This window comes from Rhinoderma darwinii, chromosome 3 (genome assembly GCF_050947455.1).
Source record: "Rhinoderma darwinii isolate aRhiDar2 chromosome 3, aRhiDar2.hap1, whole genome shotgun sequence".
Taxonomy (NCBI): domain Eukaryota; kingdom Metazoa; phylum Chordata; class Amphibia; order Anura; family Rhinodermatidae; genus Rhinoderma; species Rhinoderma darwinii.
The window spans coordinates 417,785,933-417,808,962 of record NC_134689.1 but is presented as its reverse complement, the minus strand read 5'-3'; the positions used below and the strand labels follow the sequence as shown (position 1 = coordinate 417,808,962).

At 45.0% G+C, this 23,030-nt stretch overlaps 1 protein-coding gene across 1 annotated transcript; it reads right to left on the bottom strand.

Annotated features, from left to right (window-relative positions):
* Positions 1-265: 265 nt before the first annotated feature.
* LOC142750586 (extracellular calcium-sensing receptor-like) lies at positions 266-16,477 on the bottom strand. The gene is made up of 6 exons (XM_075859584.1): positions 16,332-16,477; positions 15,443-15,734; positions 14,476-15,306; positions 2,319-2,546; positions 1,581-1,704; positions 266-1,176 (listed from the first exon to the last, which is right to left on the bottom strand). Exons 1-6 carry the CDS (start codon positions 16,475-16,477, stop codon positions 266-268), a joined length of 2,532 nt encoding a protein of 843 aa, XP_075715699.1.
* Between the last annotated feature and the right edge of the window lie 6,553 nt (positions 16,478-23,030).

Below are 23,030 nucleotides of genomic sequence, written 5' to 3'. Positions count from 1 at the left end.
CTTAGACTACAAACCACTGGAGCACAGATGGCAGACATCAGTGGGCCACTTATATATGGGCTCTGTCTCTCTTGGTGAGTCTTGACTTGAATTTAATTTAAATTTACAATACATGCCTAAAAAATTCCCACCAATGTGGAACATTATGAAGTCTAAAGAAGGGACGCCATTCATATAGAAAACAAAATGCCACTCTGCTTTGGACAGGGTATTTAGATAAGGGCCTAGGGTATACAATTATTATTTTCCTTGGGTGAAGGAAAGTCTATATATGTCTTGAGTCCTTCTTCATGAGAAATTCTCTGGAGTTCATTTCAGGTCTGAACAATACGATAAAGCATTTTGGAAAAAACATGCAGATGACTAAAGCCCAACTAGATGCTAAGATAGCAAAGATCTCCATAGCCACTGTGTACTTGCCCTGTGCACTGAGGGAGGCTGGGATATAAGATATCCAGACACTGAGAAAGGCCAACATGCTGAATGTAATAAATTGGGCTTCATTAAAGGTGTCAGGATGTCTTCGAGCCAGGAAGGCAACTATGAAACTAATAGTGGCCAGAAGAAAGAGATAACCCAACATGGTCCAGAAGGCAATGGGTGAACCCTCATTACACTCAACAACTATTACACTAGGATTCACTTGAGCATTGTACTGAGGAAAAGGAGGTGAGATGAACAACCATGTGATGCACAGAATGAATTGCAGAAAAGTACACATGAGTATAATAATATAGGACACTTTCGGACTGGTCCATCTTCTCAAATGGCTACCTGGCTTTGTAGCCATGAAAGCAAATACTACCATGATAGTTTTTGCCAAGAACCAAGAGATACAGAGGGTAAAAGCCAACCCAAATCCAGCTTGACGGAGAAGACATTTCTCAAAATATGGAAATCCTATAAACATTAAAGAGCAAAGAAAACAAAGGGACAAGGACACAAGTAGAATGCAGCTTAGGCAGTAGTTATTAGCCTTCACTATGGGGGTAACTTTAAACTTAACATAAATCTGCAAAATAAGAACAGGAATGAGGAAGGAGATAGAACTTGCAGAGGTCAAGGTTGCGCCCAAGGTTTCTTCATATGACAGATATTCTATGGCCTTCTGGAGACATAGGTCTTTTTTGGCACTTGGCCATTGGTTCCATGGGCATTGGATGCAGTCAACTGAGTCTACAAGATAAAATATTCAATTACCATCACATTAATAAATGTTAGTGAACATCTGCCTACATCGAAAGTAAGTTATAAGAAAAAAATAGAATCCACGATTGAGGAATTGAGATCTATTGTCTTATGTATTATGCTGATAATCAAATAGGGTTTCATAAATTCAATTACATGTAAAAAACTGGAGATGACTCTCATGGTAATCCATGGTCAGTCTACAGGTCCTATCGGAGTTCTCATGGAAATTTACTATGAATAGTGCAAATATGGCTCATGTGAGGTCTTCTGAAAGATCTTCCAACTGTAATACATTCTCATTGCTGCAGACATGGACCCTCGGGGAGAATAGGCTACTCTAAGATTAAATGTTTTTGAGGAATAATTTGAGGTTCAGGACCTTCTCTTACCCGTTTGGTTGGAGATCTCTCCTTGAGGGCAAGGAACACATTGGTAACAACAAACAGGTTGACCTCTTATAGGAGCCTTCCTGAAGCCTGGAGGACAACTCTCACTGCAGACTGAGACAGGTGGCTGTAGGAAAAATATGAAGTCACTTTTCATTCTTCTCTGTCCAGCTGAGATGTTTGCTCAATTCATGGCTGGTGTTTCTACATGCATTTATGTTTATTATAAAGCTATAACGATGATTGACAGTTTTTTCTATGGAAAACCACAAAGTTCTCGGTCACGGAGCCGACATTGACTAAAAAAATTGTGTTTTGTTGACTCCCTAAATACCATTTACTTTAGCACTCCCCAATCTGAGATACTGTATATCTATAGTACTGCTTATCCTGAATTTATTGGTTCATGAATACAATGATAAACTACAGCACCACCACATCTACTGAGACAATATAGGCAGAGGAGTAGGAGACATAGAGGAAGGGGTTCAAGATTTGGGTAAATGGGATGAGACAACACCCATAACCACTGTAATAATTTTACGTTTTGGCTAGAGTTTTTGAATACATGGCACTGTAATCACATGGACTTAGTACCCTTAGGAATTCTAGTACCCATATGATCACAGGTTTAACCACTCTGAAAACATATATTTGAGTGGGATGTGGATATTGATGTCGACAAATTAGAAATTATGATAATGTAATAAAGTGGATGGTCCTCTTTTTTTATGTACTTACTGCGACGTTTCCATTACTCCATAGTATAGCACTTGTGTTGATAGTAAAAACTTGACCAAAAGAAGCTGTAGTATCATAGCTGCCAATTTTAATATGTTGCATGACGCCCTCAGGGTTCAGTTGCCAGTTCACAATGTCGTAGATGGCCGGAGGGTCTCCATTCTCATCAAAGTAAAAGTCTCTCCCATTACTCAAGGTGACTCTTGCCTTCTTCATATAGTACAAGAGCTGGAAGATGTAAAAGTAAAGCTGTGTCACATTGGGTCACCCTTTCATGGTGCCCAATTTAGAGCAGTATTTTGTAGCTGAAGGTACACACTTTTCTTTTTTTTTAAACTTTGGGAGGAACTGGTGGGCTGCGTAAACTTCCAGCTCATCTATACTTGCAAGTATTTTCTGTCATAGACAAAAGTAACATCACTCTCAATATACGTCTCTGAAGGGACTTTCTGATTATTTATAGGACCCATAAAAAAATAGACATACTTTTAAAATCCACTCCCACATCAATATACCGTGGCCTCTCATTGCCATTATTTTTTTAGCCACACGAAGGACCTGTCGTACTTGACAAGTGACCATGGTAGCCAATCAATGACTATAACTGTCATGTCACGGGACGGCTGTGGCCAGTGATCTTACTACATTGGGTTTTCCAAAATATCCAACATCAGAGATATACTAAGGCACCAGGATCAGGACAAACACATGCAACATTTCGGCCTTATATGGTATTTTTCAGGTTTGTAATTGTTGACATGGCTTAGGCTAGGTTCACACATGCAAGGTGTGATGCAGTTTTTGATAAAGTTTTTGGAGCCAATTGGAGAAGTGAATACAAATGAGAGATGTATCAGTGTTTTCTTTATACAGTGAAGGAAATAAGTATTTGATCCCTTGCTGATTTTGTAAGTTTGCCCACTGTCAAAGACATGAACAGTCTAGAATTTTTAGGCTAGGTTAATTTTACCAGTGAGAGATAGATTATATAAAAAAAAAAAAACTGATAATCACATAGTCAAAATGATATATATTTATTTGCATTGTGCACAGATAAATAAGTATTTGATCCCCTTCCAACCATTAAGAGTTCAGCCTCCTCCAGACCAGTTACACGCTCCAAATCAACTTGGTGCCTGCAGTAAAGACAGCTCTTACATGGTCACCTGTATAAAAGACTCCTGTCCACAGACTCAATGAATCAGTCTGACTCTAACCTCTACAACATGGGCAAGACCAAAGAGCTTTCTAAGGATGTCAGGGACAAGATCATAGACCTGCACAAGGCTGGAATGGGCTACAAAACCATAAGTAAGACGCTGGGTGAGAAGGAGACAACTGTTGGTGCAATAGTAAGAAAATGGAAGACATACAAAATGACTGTCAATCGACATCGATCTGGGGCTCCATGCAAAATCTCACCTCGTGGGGTATCCTTGATCCTGAGGAAGGTGAGAGCTCAGCCGAAAACTACACGGGGGGAACTTGTTAATGATCTCAAGGCAGCTGGGACCACAGTCACCAAGAAAACCATTGGTAACACATTACGCCGTAATGGATTAAAATCCTGCAGTGCCCGCAAGGTCCCCCTGCTCAAGAAGGCACATGTACACGCCCGTCTGAAGCTTGCAAATGAACATCTGGATGATTCTGAGAGTGATTGGGAGAAGGTGCTGTGGTCAGATGAGACTAAAATTGAGCTCTTTGACATTAACTCAACTCGCCGTGTTTGGAGGAAGAGAAATGCTGCCTATGACCCAAAGAACACTGTCCCCACTGTCAAGCATGGAGGTGGAAACATTATGTTTTGGGGGTGTTTCTCTGCTAAGGGCACAGGACTACTTCACCGCATCAATGGGAGAATGGATGGAGCCATGTACTGTCAAATCCTGAGTGACAACCTCCTTCCCTCCACCAGGACATTAAAAATGGCTCGTGGCTGGGTCTTCCAGCACGACAATGACCCGAAACATACAGCCAAGGCAACAAAGGAGTGGCTCAAAAAGAAGCACATTAAGGTCATGGAGTGGCCTAGCCAGTCTCCAGACCTTAATCCCATCGAAAACTTATGGAGGGAGCTGAAGATCAGCGTTGCCAAGCGACAGCCTCGAAATGTTAATGATTTACAGATGATCTGCAAAGAGGAGTGGGCCAAAATTCCATCTAACATGTGTGCAAACCTCATCATCAACTACAAATAATGTCTGACTGCTGTGCTTGCCAACAAGGGTTTTGCCACCAAGTATTAAGTCTTGTTTGCCAAAGGGATCAAATACTTATTTCTCTGTGCACAATGCAAATAAATATATATATCATTTTGACTATGTGATTTTCTGTTTTTTTTTAAATATAATCTATCTCTCACTGGTAAAATTAACCTAGCCTAAAAATTCTAGACTGTTCATGTCTTTGACAGTGGGCAAACTTACAAAATCAGCAAGGGATCAAATATTTATTTCCTTCACTGTATATGTTTCCTTCCTGTGCTTTGCTCCAAAAACTGCATGTGTGATCCCAGCCTTATGGAGCTGCTTAAGAAATGCAAATAAAAATTACCACTTCATGCCCCAAGAACACATTTAAAGGAAACGTTGCATGTATGTAATTTTATTATCATTAATTAGATTTTTGTCTGTAGAAGAAAAATAAAGTGTTTGTTCTTTTTTTTTTTAATGTTTCAAATATTTTATTTTTATTTTGAAGTTCCCTGGGTGCAGCCATATTGAGGAACATAATTCCTTCTGTATTGTCTATGTAGGCCATGCAACAGGGTGTGTGTGCTTTATGGAAGGTGCAATGAATTTGAGCGAATTGACAGAAATGTAATAAATTATTACAGTTTCCATGAAGTGATGGAGTGCAGACCCTCCCCCAGAGACCAGGGAGTGACAGCGGAGCTGTTTTCAGAGCCTTATCTGTGTGTATAGTGTATCTATTCTGCTTTATCTAGGCCTCCAGAAGTTCAATACATCTGTCATTAAACCACCTTTCCTCTGCTAACATTGAGATGACTCTGCTACATCTATCCCAGTCTATACAGCAAAGCTGACAAGTGAATTACAGAAAACCGGAAGTGACCGTCTATTTTGATTGCTCTATTGGTCAGTGTGAAAACTAGAATATTTAACATTTTTCTTTATGTGGAGGGTCACCTAATGACTCACAGTGAAGGGAATTATGACTTCTAAAGGAATGTAAACCTGTGTAATACCAAAAAATATTGGGACAAGCTATTATTTTATTATTAGAGTCATATTAATTTGTTTAAAGACTAACATTCCAAGACCCAGAAATAAAAGTAAATTTTTTTGGACTTTCCAAAAAAAAAACAAAAAAAAACAAAACCCTCATCATATTCACTGGGGCAAATGTTATAGTCAATAGAACCAACAGCACAATTATGTCACCTCTGTGGAGGCTTTATTTCAGTGGTTTAACACATCCTTTGGGAAAAGTAAGATTTTCACATAGAAGGTGGATAGTTTTTGATATCATCCTTGAATATGTCTATAAAAGTTACCTCAACCAGAGGATGGACATACACTATCTGTAAAAATGATGTGTACCCAAGATCAAATCCATATATTCTTGTTGTCTAAAACCATATTTATTAATATGGAGTTGGTTCCCCTCCTTTCTTCTAGAAACCATTCCTGCTAGATTAGGAAAACTATTGTGGGGATTTGTGTCTCTGTAGCCACAAGATCATTACTGACCTTAGGCTCTGATGTTTTTGTGGAAAATCTGGACTCACAATCAACATTTCAATACATCTGTAATGACCGGGGGGTAGGGAAACTGACAAGTGAGCCCTAATCTACCCGCCACTCTGTCCCTGCCTACTTGCAACGACCCGCCCTAGGCGACGGGGTACAACTGGGCGGCGGTCCCTGCACTCAGTAAGTGCACGACAAACACGACAAACATACAAGGGAATACAAGCAAGGGAAAGGGGCAGTTGCCCACGGCAACACCGTGAGCAACCAGAGTGGTGAACGAGCCGAGTCAAGCCAGGAGTGTGCGAGGTACCAAACGAAGAGCAGAAGAGTAGTCAGTAAGCCAGGGTCTGTATGGAGCAGGAACAAAATAGAAGGAGCTGTAGCTGGGCCAGGAAACCACACGAAAAAGAACAACAAGCAAGGAGGAACAGGAAATGCAGGTATAAATAGACAGAGGGCGGGAGCTAGCTGAGTCTGGCCAGGCTACGATAGGCTCTCCCACTCCTAAGCCTGCCAGCCTGAGTGGTGGAAGCTGGAGTCAGTCTCAGGGATGTAGATTCAGGTGCTGACTGATTAATTAAGGGAGTTAACCCCGAAGCTGTGTCTGGCAGATCCTTTACAGTACCCCCCCTTTTATGAGGGGCCACCGGACCCTTTCTAAGTGGACCTGGCTTACTGGGGAAACGCGGGTGGAACCTCCTGACCAATACCCCAGCGTGAACATCCCGGGCGGGTACCCAAGTCCTCTCCTCGTGCCTGTAACCTCTCCAATGGACCAGGTACTGGAGGGAGCCTTGGACCATCTTGCTGTCCACAATCCTGGCCACCTCGAATTCCACCCCCTCAGGGGTGAGGACGGGAACAGGAGGTCTCCTCGAGGGAGCCAAGGACGGGGAGCAGCGTTTAAGGAGGGAGGCATGAAACACGTCGTGTATACGAAAAGACGGGGGTAACTCCAGCCGGAAGGAGACAGGATTGAGGACCTCAATGACCTTATACGGCCCAATAAACCGGGGAGAAAACTTCTTGAACGGGACCTTGAGACGCAAGTTCCTAGACGACAACCACACCAGATCCCCGACCATAAACAGGGGGTTAGCAGAACGTTTTCTATCAGCCTGAGTTTTTTGTACGCTCTGGGACGCCTCTAGGTTCTTCTGAACCTGGGCCCAGACTGTGCACAGTTCCCGATGAACGACCTCTACCTCGGGATTGTTGGAACTACCAGGTGAAACGGAGGAGAACCGTGGATTAAACCCAAAATTACAGAAAAAGGGGGAGACCCCTGACGAGTTACTGTCCCGGTTATTAAGGGAAAATTCGGCGAGAGGAATGAATGAGACCCAATCATATTGACAGTCAGAGACAAAACACCTTAAGTATTGTTCTAGAGATTGATTAGTCCTCTCCGTTTGACCATTGGTTTCAGGATGGAAGGCAGAGGAGAAGGACAGATCAATCCCCAACTTCATACAGAAGGCTCTCCAAAACAATGAAACAAATTGTACCCCTCTGTCCGAAACAATATTGACAGGGACCCCATGGAGACGCAGGATGTGTTTGACAAACAAGGTAGCCAACGTCTTGGCGTTGGGTAGTTTCTTGAGGGGCACAAAGTGGCACATCTTACTGAAGCGGTCTACCACCACCCACACCACCGACTTGCCTTGGGATGGAGGCAAATCGGTGATAAAATCCATGGAGATATGTGTCCAAGGTCTCTGGGGAATGGGCAACGAACGCAGTAAGCCCGCTGGTCGGGACCTGGGAGTCTTGGACCTAGCACAAACCTCACAAGCGGCGACGTAGGCCTTAACGTCTTTAGGCAACCCAGGCCACCAATAATTTCTGGTAATGAGGTGTTTGGTACCCAGGATGCCTGGATGACCAGATAGTGCGGAGTCATGATTTTCCCTAAGTACCCTTAGCCGGAATTGCAGGGGAACAAACAGCTTGTTCTCAGGAAGGTTCCCAGGAGCTGAACCTTGATCAGCAGCAATTTCAGAGACTAAATCAGAATCGATCGAGGAAATGATTATACCTGGAGGCAAAATACAAGCAGGATCTTCCTCCGAAGGAGGGCTGGCCATGAAGCTACGCGACAGTGCATCAGCCTTAATATTTTTAGACCCAGCCCTATAGGTAACCAAAAAATTGAATCTGGTAAAAAATAACGCCCATCGAGCTTGTCTCGGGTTTAGCCTCCGGGCAGATTCTAGGAAAACCAGATTCTTGTGGTCGGTAAGGACCGTTACCTGGTGTCTAGCCCCCTCCAGGAAGTGGCGCCACTCTTCAAATGCCCATTTAATGGCTAAGAGTTCGCGGTTGCCAATATCATAGTTACTCTCAGTTGGCGAAAACTTCCTGGAGAAGTAGGCACAGGGGCGGAGATGGGTGAGGGACCTGGTACCCTGGGACAAGACAGCCCCCACTCCCACCTCAGATGTGTCAACTTCCACGATAAATGGCTCCTTTTGGTTGGGCTGAACCAGCACCGGGGCCGAGATAAAGCACTTCTTAAGGACCTCAAAAGCCTGGACAGCCTCAGGAGGCCAGTGGAGGAGATCAGCACCTTTGCGAGTGAGGTCCGTAAGAGGCTTAGCGATGACCGAGAAGTTAGCAATAAATCTCCTGTAATAATTAGCGAACCCCAAATAACACTGTAACGCCTTCAGGGAGGCAGGTTGGACCCATTCCGCCACAGCCTGAACCTTGGCGGGGTCCATGCAGAATTCATGAGGAGTGAGGATTTGACCCAAAAATGGTATCTCCTGTACCCCAAACACACATTTTTCGGTCTTTGCAAACAGTTTGTTTTCTCGAAGGACCTGGAGCACCTTCCTGACATGCTCAATGTGGGAGGACCAGTCCTTGGAAAACACCAGTATGTCATCAAGGTACACTACAAGAAATATCCCCAGGTAATTTCTCAAAATCTCATTTATGAAATTCTGGAAGACCGCAGGGGCATTACACAACCCAAAGGGCATGACGAGGTATTCGAAATGGCCTTCGGGCGTGTTAAACGCAGTCTTCCACTCATCCCCCTCTTTGATGCGAATAAGGTTATACGCCCCCCGTAGATCCAATTTAGAGAACCATTGGGCCCCCTGAACCTGATTAAAGAGATCAGGAATCAAAGGAAGGGGATACTGGTTCCTTACCGTGACCTTATTCAGGCTACGGTAGTCAATGCATGGCCTAAGACCACCATCCTTCTTCCCCACGAAGAAGAAGCCAGCACCTACCGGAGAAGAAGAGGGACGAATGTCACCCTTGGCCAGGGATTCCTGGATATACTCTCTCATGGCTTCACGTTCGGGACAAGAAAGATTAAATATCCTACCCTTAGGAAGCTTAGCTCCTGGTACCAATTCGATAGCGCAATCGTATTCTCTATGAGGAGGTAACACTTCGGAGGCCTCCCTAGAGAAAACAATAGCGAAGTCCTGAACAAACTCGGGTAGCGTATTCGCCTCCTCAGGGGGAGAAATAGAATTAACAGAAAAACATGACGTACAACATTCATTACCCCATTTGGTTAGCTCCCCAGTATTCCAGTCAAACGTGGGATTATGCAACTGCAACCAGGGAAGGCCTAGAACCAAATCGTACGATAATCCCTGCATCAACAGTACAGAGCATTGTTCCAAATGCATGGAGCCAACAAGGAGTTCAAAAACAGGGGTATGCTGTGTAAAATAACCATTAGCAAGAGGAGTGGAGTCGATACCCACTACCGGGACAAGTTTAGGCAAATCAATCAGAGGCATAGCAAGAGACATAGCAAATTCCACAGACATAATATTAGTAGAGGACCCTGAATCCACGAAGGCACTGCCGGTAGCAGACCTACCACCAAAAGAGACCTGAAAGGGAAGCAAGATCTTAGTACGTTTCCTATTTACTGGAAATACCTGTGCGCCCAAGTGACCACCCCGATGATCACTTAGGCGCGGAAGTTCTCTGGCTGCATTCTTACGCTTAGGACAGTTGTTCACTTGATGCTTGTCATCCCCACAGTAGAAGCAGAGACCATTCTTCCTGCGGAATTCTCTACGTTGTTGGGGGGACACGGAGGCCCCGAGTTGCATAGGTATCTCTGAGTCTTTCCTGGAGGAACGAAGCAACGGAACTTCGGGAGGCATCATGGGGGAGTCGGAGGAGAAAACACATAAACGTTCATGTTGTCGTTCCCTGAGACGTCGGTCAAGTCGTACCGCTAAAGCCATAGCCTGGTCTAGGGAGTCAGAAGAGGGATAGCTAACTAGCAGGTCTTTCAGGGCATTCGACAGACCCAACCTAAACTGGCACCTTAAGGCAGGGTCATTCCACCGAGAAGCTACGCACCACTTCCTAAAGTCAGAGCAATACTCCTCAACAGGTCTCTTACCCTGACGTAAGGTCACCAGCTGACTCTCGGCAAAGGCAGTCCTGTCAGTCTCGTCATAAATAAGTCAGAGAGCGGAAAAGAAACAATCAACGGAGGAAAGTTCAGGGGCGTCAGGAGCCAAGGAGAAGGCCCACTCTTGGGGCCCTTCCTGGAGCCGGGACATAATTATACCCACCCGCTGGCTCTCAGAACCTGAGGAATGAGGCTTTAAACGAAAGTAAAGCCTACAACTCTCCCGAAAGGAGAGAAAAGCCCTCCGGTCCCCTGAGAACCGGTCGGGCAACTTGAGGTGGGGTTCAAGAGGTGCGGTGAGGGGAACTACCAAGGTAGCATCAGGCTGGTTGACCCTCTGAGCCAGGGCCTGGACCTGTAGGGAGAGACCCTGCATTTGCTGAGCCAGGGTCTCACGGGGGTCCATAGTGGTGTCAGGGACCAGGGTAGACTAGGTATGGGCTTGTTATTATGTAAGCTGTAGCTGGGCCAGGAAACCACACGAAAAAGAGCAACAAGCAAGGAGGAACAGGAAATGCAGGTATAAATAGACAGAGGGCGGGAGCTAGCTGAGTCTGGCCAGGCTACAATAGGCTCTCCCACTCCTAAGCCTGCCAGCCTGAGTGGTGGAAGCTGGAGTCAGTCTCAGGGATGTAGATTCAGGTGCTGACTGATTAATTAAGGGAGTTAACCCCGAAGCTGTGTCTGGCAGATCCTTTACAACATCCCAAGATTCTTCAGTGAGGATATGGTCAAGACTCTGTTCACGCCAGTCAAGATCTTCCATGCCAAATGTGCCATACTATTTTAATGGATCTCAGATTTCAGGATGAAACTGAAAAGGCCTTCCCCAATTCTCCAAAATGAGTGTATGCTGTAGTTTAATTTCCCCTGACTGGATTTAAGAGGCTCCAGGCCAAACCATGGAAGATAACTCTACCCCTTGTTATTTCTCTACTGAACAATACAGTTGTCACATCGCATTCATTCTTCTGGTATCTTCCAAACTCAGAGTCAAATGGTACAGCACGATCCCTCATACCAGTCCAATGACGATGGCTTTATATCATTCCGAATGGTGCTTGGCATTGTGAATGGTGATCAACCATGGAAGCACAATGGACGTAGATCAGAATAAATAGTTCTTTGGTTGTTTTCAACTGTTGATGCTCCTAAACATTAAAACTTTACAGTATTAACACTTTATGGGGTCAACAATTTGACAAATGGACCTGTTTGAAAGGTGGGGCCCCCATGACTATTCAATATTGGAAGTCACTTACAGTCTGTACTCAGTATGACTCATCGTAATGCTGGTGTTTGCCTATGAAGATTGCATGATTGTATTGTAATGGCAGGAAGGAGGTGAAGGGAACAAGTGAGCCCTAATCTACCCACCGCCCTGTCCCTGCCTACTTGCAACGACCCGCCCTAGGCGACGGGGTACAACTTGGCGGCGGTCCCTACGCTGTCTAAGTGCAAGGGAGTACAAACAGGGAACACGCAAGGGAATACAGTAGCCCACGGAACGCCGCGAGGAAACGGAGCGGTGAATGAGCCAGTCAGGATCAGGAAGTAGTGGAGTATACAAACGGGAGCACGGAGCAGAAGCAAGCCAGGGGCAGAGCAACGCAGGATAAACGGAACTGAAGCAAGGCAGAAGCACGGCAGAAGCACGGCAGAAGCACGGCAGAAGCACGGCAGAAGCAGGCTGGAGCAAGGCAGCAGTGGGGCCAGGAATCCAAGAAGAACAACAAGCAAGGAGGAAGAGAAAACGGCAGGTATAAATGGACAGGGGGCGGAGCTAACTCTGACTGACCAGGCCGCGATAGGCTCTCCCACTCCTGAGCCTGCCACCCTGATTGGTGGGAGCAGGTGTCTGTCTCAGAGGTCTGGCCTCAGGTGTCGACTGATTAATCCTGGGAATATACCCAGAAGTAGTGCCTGGCAGATCCTTTACATGTATGCTGTATTTAACGGGGTTGTCCTATCAGGTCCCTAATTTATTAGTCAGCGCAGAAAGCTGATAGAAAAGTGTAGCTCTCACTCTAGAGGACTCTGTGTGACCATATATCATGTGGATGTCCATTCATATGGATGGGCTCCATGTTATACCACATTTCCCCAATGATTTTGTCGGATTTTTGGGGTTTTTCGCTGGGGTTATGTATTTAGAGAAGGGGTTATCCTAATGGACATTCCTTTAACCCCTTAATGACATACCACGTACTAGTATGTGGTAGACGTTAAGGGGAAGTATGGAGCGGGCTCACGGGCTGAGCTTTTTCCATACTCAGCAGGTGATGGCTGTGTTACACAGCCGACACCTCACTACAGCGGGCCAAATCAAAGATCACTTTGATTCCGCCCGTTTAACACCTTAAATGCTGCGGTCAATCACGACCGCAGCATTTCAATTGTTAGAATCAGGGGGGCACCCTCTCGAATGCGACTGGATCGGCCGGTGAGTATGGTTGTTATAGCAGCTTAATAAAGGCCCCCAGGTCTGCCATCTGTGCCTCCGGCAGGGCTTCAAAGGAGACTGTCAGGATCACAATATACTGCAATACATTAGTATTGCGATATATCATGCAAGCGATCCCTAGGGGGACTAATAAAAAAAAGTAAAAAAAACAGTTAAATAAAGATTTTTTATAATCTCCCCCAAAAAATATTAAAAGTTTAAAAAAAAAAACTTTTTTCCCATTTTTCCCTAAATCAATGTTACATTTTTTTTTTAACACAGCATGTATCGCTGCATCTGTAAAAGTCAGAACTACCACAATATAGCGTTATTTAACCCGCTCAGTGAACGACATAAAAAAAAAACATATATATATAAAACACGCAAATTGCTGTTTTTTGGTCACCTTAGCTCAAAAAAAAAAAAAAAGGAATAAAAAATGCTTAAAATGTCGCATATACCCCAAAATGGTATTGGTGGAAACTACAGCTCCCCCTGCAAAATTTAAGCCCTCACACCTCTAAATTTATGGAAAAATAAAAACACCGAAGATTTTTTTTTTTTTTAGCAAATAGTTTTATTTTTTTAAAAGTGGTAAAACATAAAACAAAACAGGTAAATTTGGTATCGCCGTAAACGTATCAACCTATAGAATAAGGTGAATATGTCGTTTTTACCGCCTGAAGGACGCCGTAAAAACAAAACCCCCGAAAAATTGGTGTAATCGCTGTTTTTTGCCCATTTCACCCCACAACTATTTTTTTTTTCAGATTCCCAGTACATTATGCGGTACAATAAATGGTGCCATGAAAAACTACAAGTTGTCTCTCAAACAATAAGCCCTCATAAGGCTATGTCGACAAAGAAATAGAAAAGTTATGGCTTTTAGAAGGCGGGGAGGAAAAAAACGAAAATGAAAAAAACGAAAATTGGCCTGGTCTTTAAGGGGTTAAAGTAGCTGTTAGCAATTATAAAAAATGACAACAGGATATTCATGTCGCCATTGCTCCTATAGGGGTTGTCACCAGGCTTTCTAGACCACTGAGTGTCAAATCTACCTACCTATGTAGAAATGCATAACCGGCCCTGATTTGGCCACATACGTATCCTATACATTCGCTTTTCAACAATTTGAGAAATCTTGATGACAACTGTGGTTATAAATAAAACCCAAAAATTGGTCAGACCTGTACAAAATAGTGAAATTAAAAAAATAAACCTAATATACTATCATTTATTGTCCGGCTACCGATCCCCCACTTTCATAGTACCCATTGGGCCTGTGTATAAAATAGACCTCAGTCATGTTGGGTCCCATTGTATATAACTATGTATTGCCCCATGATTCAATCACTGCTGCAGAACCTTATGTTACCATGGGTGAAATTTTATTGCGGCTTGCAACAGAATTTCGGTATTCGGCAAGAATTTTTTTTCTTTTACATGACTATTTTTCACAAGCCTAGTGTATTTTATGGCTTTGTCCGAATCTTTTATTAAATTCTTATATATCTGAAATGTTCTTAGAATTTCCCTCATGGCCAGAAACCAGAAATTCATATTAAAGTACTCTACATAAATGAATACTACCTGCCAAGGTGTAAAAGCTGTAATGTTAGGACATGCTCCACGGGAAAATGTTGGTCCTTCTCCTTCCTTGCAGGCTTTCACATTTTCTAAAGCTTTAGCCACGACATGCACTGCAGTATAGACATTGTATGTTGCCCTTAGGTTGGAGACATCATTGAAGCTGTTTGTGATACTTCGAAGGTCCTCAGATCCTGTACACTCTCTCACTGAACTGTTCAAGGACCTTGTTGCATTTCTATCCATAAACATGCAATAAAATGTCTGCTCCCATAACAACTTGACCCATTCCTTTCCCATTGACATAGAGGGATGGATCTTATTGAGGAATTCTCGAAACTTCGGGATAGTTCCACTGTAGAAAGCTAATCCGATCGTTCCTGATAATGACTCGGAAAGCCTTCCCATGGAGAAGAGACTGGAGGTGGACCAAGCTTCACTTGCTACAAATATTTTCTTTGTGACATTGTGTCTCATCATTTCATCCAAGATAGGAACTAAGTTAATAGCTGGTGAGAAGACAACCACAATTTTAGTTGTTGAGGTCTTCAAAACGTTAACGATGTGTGGAGCGTTGTGGTCTGGTTGGCTTGTAATGATGTTCTCAGAGAAAGCCACACATGCACCAGCCTTAACTATCTCTTGTTTGACCAGTTGAATTCCTTGTTGACCATAGTCATTGTCAACAGCTAGTAACCCTACCCATGTCCAACCAAAATGTAATACGAGCCGAGCAAGTCCCTGAGACTGGAAAACATCATTAGACACCGTTCTGAAAAATGATGGAAACTTTGTCCGATCACTCAGAAGAGGGCTGGTTGAGAAGTGGCTAATCTGTTGGGAAAAGACAAAAGATGGTGACGGACTAACCAGTAGCAAAGTCCTTCCTATATTTTGTATTGTTGGATACAGTTTTGACTATATAATAACTATTCTTAAGTGATATTCAGAAATTATCGAGAGTTTTTACCTGAGGGTACTGATATAGTCCAAGAATATGTGCTACAAGAATGGAATGTGTCGAAACCGAGGGACCAATGACTGCACTTAGTGGAACATTTTGAAGACATCGATAGTTGGGTAGGACTTTGTTGTAACCAGCCAATATTTGTAAGGTTCCTTGAAGGTCCTGATGAAGAACATCACATGAATCATAGGCTTGGAAACCTAAAGTTACATTTGAAAGAATATTGGGGTTTTCATTGATTTCGTCAACAGCGAAAACCATGGACTGTAGTTGCTGATAATTTTCAAGGTGGAACCTTCAGGAAAGTTGAGAAAATCATGATGGTCCAGTTTTAAATTTTACAATTGTTGCAATCAGTGACATACATAGAAGAAAGGGGGCCCATAGCAAAGGTCAAAATGGGCCTTCCATTATGGTGTCAGGTTTTGACACCCAGGACAGGAGGGTCTGATGTCTTTTTACCCCTCGAAAGCCTTTCCATGATCCTTTGACCAATTGTTCACCCCTTGCTTGCTGACAATGCAGTTCTTCTGAAGCGGGGAGCCCTGCATTACTTAGAAGCAAAAAGGAGGGGTCAAATTAGAGTTTAGCCCCCTCTCTCCAAAGGCCCCATGGCAGCTTTATGGTCTGCCTTTATGGTATGTAATATGTGGATAGTGCTTGGTTCTAGAGTTAAATGGTTTAGGGAATATTTTGGCCCAAATTCGCTCGGTCACATTTTGGAAGATATGGCACTAATTGAAGTGATAATTGACTATTCAATGGACAACCAAATTGTATATCACTGGGGGAGTATAAGTTATGAGCCAAAGGGGCCATTCTTGTTGAACAACCATCAAATTAATACATTTGGAGCGCACAATGCAGCTGTACAATCACTATGTCCACTTACGTTGAACAAGTCGTCTTAAGAGGTCTTTCGGTGAAGGAAACTTTTGCATACACCCTGTCCAAATGAAGAGGTAAAACGACTCCTAACATGATATCTCCAGGCTGAGTAATACCTTCCATCTCTGGAACCTCAAGGTGGCAGGTCATATCCGAGGAATGTAAAAAAACAATGAGGCCAGGCCAGAGAAGAATCCAGATCATTGTATATAAAGCTATCATTGTAGGTTCATCAAGGTGACGCCACTGTGAATTCGGCAGAAAAGTCACTGTTAGTAATGAATATGTACAGTATAACAATTACAATACATTTCATCACAAATCTCACACAAGTGGATGGTCCCTGCCCCACAACACACTCCTCTCGAAAAATACTCTGTGCTACTGGGGACCTTGCTCATTCCACTAAGCAACTCTCAGTCTGTGACCTACCACAAGCCTGTGCCTTTCCTAGAATACTCTGTGCTGCTGATGGTAGCCTGCTCCTTCCACTATGTACAGTAACTCGGTGACCTTCCTTTTGTCCCCATTCTCCTCCCCACGTGATAACGCTGTCTTGTTACATGCAGTCCTGCCCTCCCTAAAATCTCAACATGAGTCGCTTGTTCACTGCCTTCCTTAACATCAGCACAATTCTCTCCTAAAATACACTGCTGGATATTCTATCTCCTCCGTCTTCTCCATTTTCCTCGTCAAATCATGTTCTGACTATTATCACCACATGAGTGGACAGGTCACTGCCCCCAAAAGGTAGAAGCACTCATCTCCTGCTGCTGCAACCATTATCCTGATCTAACACTACAGATATTGCTTGTTCTATCCAAAGTGGGTGTCTATAAAAAAAAATCAATAATGTTATTTATTTACCATTGGATCGACATAAGTATTTCACAATGATGTACAGATGTATTCGTCATTTACATCAGTCCCTGTCCCTAATGGGCCTCACAATATAATTTACCCTTTCGCACTATGGCCAATTTTTCATAGGCAGTTAATTAACCTATCAATATGTTTTTGGAGTGTTGGCGGAAATCGGAGTACCCAGAGGAAACCCACGTGAAGGCGAAGAGAATATACAAACTCCATTCATGCCCTGGATCCCACTAACTACAGAGCCACCATACTGCCCGAATCATGTAATGTACATAGACCCATCATAGCTGCCCATCATACCTTAGTTTCCGGTCTAGTAAATTCGGAAATATATAATTTCCTTCTCGTCAGATAATTGTGGAAGAAACAGGAGGAAGATCCATGAAAGCCGTGTCCTGCACTCACCCTATCATGTTACTTGTGCTCCACGGTTTATAAAGAGTACCCATAATTATTCCCAGACAGCACTAAGGAGTTAAAGTGATTTTCATTCTCTATGGAACCGCTCATGTCACATTAAGGGACTGGATGCTGCTCCAGGACAATTACGTAAATAATTTGAATATACAGATGTGCTCTATAGAAGATGTGATGAAGAAAGCTCTAAATGAGGACAGACGTGAAGAACGCGAGGTTCAACCATAGTAAAGATGCTCATAGATTCAGATATTTTAATGGCCTGTCTCTTTCATGAGAATGGGGAATAGTTACTGCTGGCTATGATAGAAAGTTATCGGAACATGCTGTATATGAGGTTGTGTAGCCGCATAGTACATAATATTAGGCAGGGCCGGCGTTAGGGGGGGCAAACTGGACAATTGCCCAGGGCCCCCATCCTCCCAGGGACCCCTGCCCAGTGGCGTAATTATGACTTTAGCAACCATAGCGGCTGCTATGGGACCCGTGGCATGAAGGGGTCTGTGCCACCGGCACATAACATTTATGGGTCAGATGGCACCGACCCCCTCATGCCGGTGGTGTCGCTAGCTTCTCCGCACAGGGGGTGCTAGAGACTGCCTCATTTAATTGTATCTGCGTCCTCCTGACGCATATACAATTGAATGCTATGGTGGAGAAGCTGCCTGCTACGCCATTCACTAAGCTGGAGGCCACGTTGGGCCTGCAGCCTAAAAGACGCTGGGACAGAATCCCTGCGCAGGTCCAACGTAATAACGTCACTGGATCACGCCGGCCTATGCAAGGGTCCCCAGGCTGTGGAGCAGCTCTGACCGTCGCGGGAACCGGGCTAGGTGAGCAAAACATTTTTTAATTTTTTTGTGGGGCTGTGTGGCACCATCTACAACAGGGGCTGTGTGGCACTATCTACAAGAGGGGCTGTGTGTGGTACTATCTACAAGAGGGGCTGTGTGTGGTACTATCTACAGGGGGCTGTGTGGCACTATCTACAAGAGGGGCTGTGTGTGGTACTATCTACAGGGGGCTGTGTGGCACTATCTACAACAGGGGCTGTGTGGCACTATCTACAAGAGGGGCTGTGTGTGGTACTATCTACAGGGGGCTGTGTGTGGTACTATCTACAGGGGGCTGTGTGGCACTATCTACAACAGGGGCTGTGTGGCACTATCTACAAGAGGGGCTGTGTGTGGTACTATCTACAGGGGGCTGTGTGGCACTATCTACAACAGGGGCTGTGTGGCACTATCTACAAGAGGGGCTGTGTGTGGTACTATCTACAGGGGGCTGTGTGTGGTACTATCTACAGGGGGCTGTGTGGCACTATCTACAACAGGGGCTGTGTGGCACTATCTACAAGAGGGGCTGTGTGTGGTACTATCTACAGGGGGCTGTGTGGACTATCTACAAGGGGGTGTGTGTAGCACTATCTACAGAACAAAAATAAAGTCACTACTCACAGGCTTCGCTTTATCTTAGGAGCGGGTATGTCTCCAAGGGGATGTTTGTATAATAGGTCACAGTGGTGCTCGGCTGAAGAGTAAGTATCTGGTTATCCATCAATACAAGGAAAAGCATCAAAGAAAAAGCGGCAACTCACCATCCTGTATAAAATTATATTTATTTCTGCTTATGAAATGTCCATAGACAAGGAGTGATCGGGCAGGAGGAAGTGTTGTTACACAAAACAGGCTGTTGCCCGCTGGGATCATCCTCCCTCACCCCTTGAGAGGAATGAATGAGACCCAATCATATTGACAGTCAGAGACAAAACACCTTAAGTATTGTTCTAGAGATTGATTAGTCCTCTCCGTTTGACCATTGGTTTCAGGATGGAAGGCAGAGGAGAAGGACAGATCAATCCCCAACTTCATACAGAAGGCTCTCCAAAACAATGAAACAAATTGTACCCCTCTGTCCGAAACAATATTGACAGGGACCCCATGGAGACGCAGGATGTGTTTGACAAACAAGGTAGCCAACGTCTTGGCGTTGGGTAGTTTCTTGAGGGGCACAAAGTGGCACATCTTACTGAAGCGGTCTACCACCACCCACACCACCGACTTGCCTTGGGATGGAGGCAAATCGGTGATAAAATCCATGGAGATATGTGTCCAAGGTCTCTGGGGAATGGGCAACGAACGCAGTAAGCCCGCTGGTCGGGACCTGGGAGTCTTGGACCTAGCACAAACCTCACAAGCGGCGACGTAGGCCTTAACGTCTTTAGGCAACCCAGGCCACCAATAATTTCTGGTAATGAGGTGTTTGGTACCCAGGATGCCTGGATGACCAGATAGTGCGGAGTCATGATTTTCCCTAAGTACCCTTAGCCGGAATTGCAGGGGAACAAACAGCTTGTTCTCAGGAAGGTTCCCAGGAGCTGAACCTTGATCAGCAGCAATTTCAGAGACTAAATCAGAATCGATCGAGGAAATGATTATACCTGGAGGCAAAATACAAGCAGGATCTTCCTCCGAAGGAGGGCTGGCCATGAAGCTACGCGACAGTGCATCAGCCTTAATATTTTTAGACCCAGCCCTATAGGTAACCAAAAAATTGAATCTGGTAAAAAATAACGCCCATCGAGCTTGTCTCGGGTTTAGCCTCCGGGCAGATTCTAGGAAAACCAGATTCTTGTGGTCGGTAAGGACCGTTACCTGGTGTCTAGCCCCCTCCAGGAAGTGGCGCCACTCTTCAAATGCCCATTTAATGGCTAAGAGTTCGCGGTTGCCAATATCATAGTTACTCTCAGTTGGCGAAAACTTCCTGGAGAAGTAGGCACAGGGGCGGAGATGGGTGAGGGACCTGGTACCCTGGGACAAGACAGCCCCCACTCCCACCTCAGATGTGTCAACTTCCACGATAAATGGCTCCTTTTGGTTGGGCTGAACCAGCACCGGGGCCGAGATAAAGCACTTCTTAAGGACCTCAAAAGCCTGGACAGCCTCAGGAGGCCAGTGGAGGAGATCAGCACCTTTGCGAGTGAGGTCCGTAAGAGGCTTAGCGATGACCGAGAAGTTAGCAATAAATCTCCTGTAATAATTAGCGAACCCCAAATAACACTGTAACGCCTTCAGGGAGGCAGGTTGGACCCATTCCGCCACAGCCTGAACCTTGGCGGGGTCCATGCAGAATTCATGAGGAGTGAGGATTTGACCCAAAAATGGTATCTCCTGTACCCCAAACACACATTTTTCGGTCTTTGCAAACAGTTTGTTTTCTCGAAGGACCTGGAGCACCTTCCTGACATGCTCAATGTGGGAGGACCAGTCCTTGGAAAACACCAGTATGTCATCAAGGTACACTACAAGAAATATCCCCAGGTAATTTCTCAAAATCTCATTTATGAAATTCTGGAAGACCGCAGGGGCATTACACAACCCAAAGGGCATGACGAGGTATTCGAAATGGCCTTCGGGCGTGTTAAACGCAGTCTTCCACTCATCCCCCTCTTTGATGCGAATAAGGTTATACGCCCCCCGTAGATCCAATTTAGAGAACCATTGGGCCCCCTGAACCTGATTAAAGAGATCAGGAATCAAAGGAAGGGGATACTGGTTCCTTACCGTGACCTTATTCAGGCTACGGTAGTCAATGCATGGCCTAAGACCACCATCCTTCTTCCCCACGAAGAAGAAGCCAGCACCTACCGGAGAAGAAGAGGGACGAATGTCACCCTTGGCCAGGGATTCCTGGATATACTCTCTCATGGCTTCACGTTCGGGACAAGAAAGATTAAATATCCTACCCTTAGGAAGCTTAGCTCCTGGTACCAATTCGATAGCGCAATCGTATTCTCTATGAGGAGGTAACACTTCGGAGGCCTCCCTAGAGAAAACAATAGCGAAGTCCTGAACAAACTCGGGTAGCGTATTCGCCTCCTCAGGGGGAGAAATAGAATTAACAGAAAAACATGACGTACAACATTCATTACCCCATTTGGTTAGCTCCCCAGTATTCCAGTCAAACGTGGGATTATGCAACTGCAACCAGGGAAGGCCTAGAACCAAATCGTACGATAATCCCTGCATCAACAGTACAGAGCATTGTTCCAAATGCATGGAGCCAACAAGGAGTTCAAAAACAGGGGTATGCTGTGTAAAATAACCATTAGCAAGAGGAGTGGAGTCGATACCCACTACCGGGACAAGTTTAGGCAAATCAATCAGAGGCATAGCAAGAGACATAGCAAATTCCACAGACATAATATTAGTAGAGGACCCTGAATCCACGAAGGCACTGCCGGTAGCAGACCTACCACCAAAAGAGACCTGAAAGGGAAGCAAGATCTTAGTACGTTTCCTATTTACTGGAAATACCTGTGCGCCCAAGTGACCACCCCGATGATCACTTAGGCGCGGAAGTTCTCTGGCTGCATTCTTACGCTTAGGACAGTTGTTCACTTGATGCTTGTCATCCCCACAGTAGAAGCAGAGACCATTCTTCCTGCGGAATTCTCTACGTTGTTGGGGGGACACGGAGGCCCCGAGTTGCATAGGTATCTCTGAGTCTTTCCTGGAGGAACGAAGCAACGGAACTTCGGGAGGCATCATGGGGGAGTCGGAGGAGAAAACACATAAACGTTCATGTTGTCGTTCCCTGAGACGTCGGTCAAGTCGTACCGCTAAAGCCATAGCCTGGTCTAGGGAGTCAGAAGAGGGATAGCTAACTAGCAGGTCTTTCAGGGCATTCGACAGACCCAACCTAAACTGGCACCTTAAGGCAGGGTCATTCCACCGAGAAGCTACGCACCACTTCCTAAAGTCAGAGCAATACTCCTCAACAGGTCTCTTACCCTGACGTAAGGTCACCAGCTGACTCTCGGCAAAGGCAGTCCTGTCAGTCTCGTCATAAATAAGTCAGAGAGCGGAAAAGAAACAATCAACGGAGGAAAGTTCAGGGGCGTCAGGAGCCAAGGAGAAGGCCCACTCTTGGGGCCCTTCCTGGAGCCGGGACATAATTATACCCACCCGCTGGCTCTCAGAACCTGAGGAATGAGGCTTTAAACGAAAGTAAAGCCTACAACTCTCCCGAAAGGAGAGAAAAGCCCTCCGGTCCCCTGAGAACCGGTCGGGCAACTTGAGGTGGGGTTCAAGAGGTGCGGTGAGGGGAACTACCAAGGTAGCATCAGGCTGGTTGACCCTCTGAGCCAGGGCCTGGACCTGTAGGGAGAGACCCTGCATTTGCTGAGCCAGGGTCTCACGGGGGTCCATAGTGGTGTCAGGGACCAGGGTAGACTAGGTATGGGCTTGTTATTATGTAAGCTGTAGCTGGGCCAGGAAACCACACGAAAAAGAGCAACAAGCAAGGAGGAACAGGAAATGCAGGTATAAATAGACAGAGGGCGGGAGCTAGCTGAGTCTGGCCAGGCTACAATAGGCTCTCCCACTCCTAAGCCTGCCAGCCTGAGTGG